At 43.5% G+C, this 1816-nt stretch overlaps 1 protein-coding gene across 1 annotated transcript in view; it reads left to right on the forward strand.

The window, feature by feature from the left end:
* Window positions 1-1605, forward strand: part of CSUI_000623 (uncharacterized protein) — a gene marked incomplete at its 5' end in the record, with an annotated part of 3741 nt that extends 2136 nt beyond the window's left edge. The window contains one exon of the mRNA XM_068060856.1: window positions 429-1605. Within this exon, the coding sequence (XP_067927161.1) occupies window positions 429-542 (114 nt within the window). The remainder of the gene's footprint in view (window positions 1-428) is intronic.
* Between the last annotated feature and the right edge of the window lie 211 nt (window positions 1606-1816).

Raw genomic sequence — 1816 nt, forward strand, 5'->3', positions numbered from 1 at the left:
ATGTATTTGTATGTATGTATGTGCCTGGATGTGAAGACAAAGTGAAGATGATGGGTCGCAGGACGTCTTTTTCTCCTTCGTCTATAAGTGAGTTTTAGGGAGAGTTTTGATCCATCTACGGTGAGAGTCTTTTAGTCAGTCTATTCTAGTACTGCCCAAGTATATAGACATGTATATGTAGAGGCAAAGTAGTCATACGGATTCCTACACCCTTCATTTATACTTACATACGCTCGATGTTTACGTACCTCTCTGTCTAGGTAAAGAACAAGGAGATGACAAGATGGCAATAGTAACTGCTTTCTCTCTTTCTTTTTTTCTGTCTAACTGTATCTCTTTGTCTATGTCTATGTGTCTATGATATCTCTTTGTCTGTATCTTTATCTATCTGTCTATTTGTATGTCGTTTTTCTTTGCTGACGGTGCAGGTAGTTGTAATGCTTGTGCTGGGGGGTTCTTTGCTAGCTGGTGGTCTATCGAACCTTCAGTCGATCTTCAACTTCATTACGGGGAGTGGAACAGGGGGTAGACATCATAGCTAGGAAGAATAAGTAGAGGTAAAGAGAGCTCTGACTATCATCCTCGAGAGAGGAGGTTGGCTTTATTTCACAGTCTGACTGTTTCTTATTCTATCAAGAAGTTGAAGAAGGTGCTGAAGACCACGTGCTCGCTTCAAGGAATGATGGAGATCGACACGAAGGAAGAGGTGTAAAGAAAGACACAGGATATGACGGTGTGGGGAGCAAGAAGGGTTTGTTTACTCTCAGGATGATTGAAATTAAGAAGAACACGTGACCTCTTCTTCTATATCATCGTACTGACGGGAAAAGAGAAGAGTGTGTGTGTATTCATGGGCTCGTTCGTATCCTTGTGGAGGCTTCAACAAAGGAGCATATATATATATATAGATAGATACCCCTTTGTTACATGTGGTACAATGTATGTATATATGTATGATGTACTACTTGTACATATATAGATGTATGTGTTAGACGGATAATGTAGCTCAGGTGTAGAACGCACTGACGTGGTCTATACTTGAGAGGGGTTCTCGAGTCATCTAAAGACAAGGAGGGCGGGCGGTACTGGACAGGCGGTGCACATATCATGCATGCGCATGTCTCAGTTGGTACACGGTGAGGTTATCAACAGAAAGATGAAGATAGTCATGGCGGTGGTTTGGGAGTGTTTCTATGGCTCAAGATGACCTTCCCCTCACTCGCCTCTACCGCGACTTCACTTTCCTTCTCTCCACCTCCTCCTCGTGTAATCGATTTATTATTTCTATCCTCTTTGGTTTCTCGTGAGGCGTTCCTTTATTCACTTTGAGTCTTTTTTCTTCTTCTTCTTGGTGGTGGTGGTGTCCTTTTTCCCCATCTTTCTTTCTCATCATTGTTGTCTATCTTCCGTTGAATCGAGTGGTATACTATGCGTTTTAAGCCGTTTCTCTTCCTATTCCTCCTATCTCTAAGGGTTACGTATCCTTTGGTTTACCTCGTCTCAACGGCTTTTTGTTCTGTATGATTCTTTTCGCTTCGGAAAACAACAGACTAGCTAGCTAGCTAGCCTGAACTCTGTTGGTTCCAATTGTTTCAAACCGAAACGACGAGCCTCATTCATTGGGTTAGGAACACGGATCAGATCGATGGTGCTGCGCGGCTCGGTGCACATCCTCGCGATGTGTACCATATATTCAAGAATATGAAAGCAGCCTGTTCTGACGAGGTGGCACATACAAATGTCCTCTTCTCCGCCTCTTCCTCGTGAAGCCACCGACACTCGCGCATGCTCGAGAAAAGACCTCCGCTGTCCGTAT

The sequence above is a fragment of the Cystoisospora suis genome (genome assembly GCF_002600585.1).
Source record: "Cystoisospora suis strain Wien I chromosome Unknown contig_243, whole genome shotgun sequence".
NCBI classification, from domain to species: Eukaryota; Apicomplexa; class Conoidasida; order Eucoccidiorida; family Sarcocystidae; genus Cystoisospora; species Cystoisospora suis.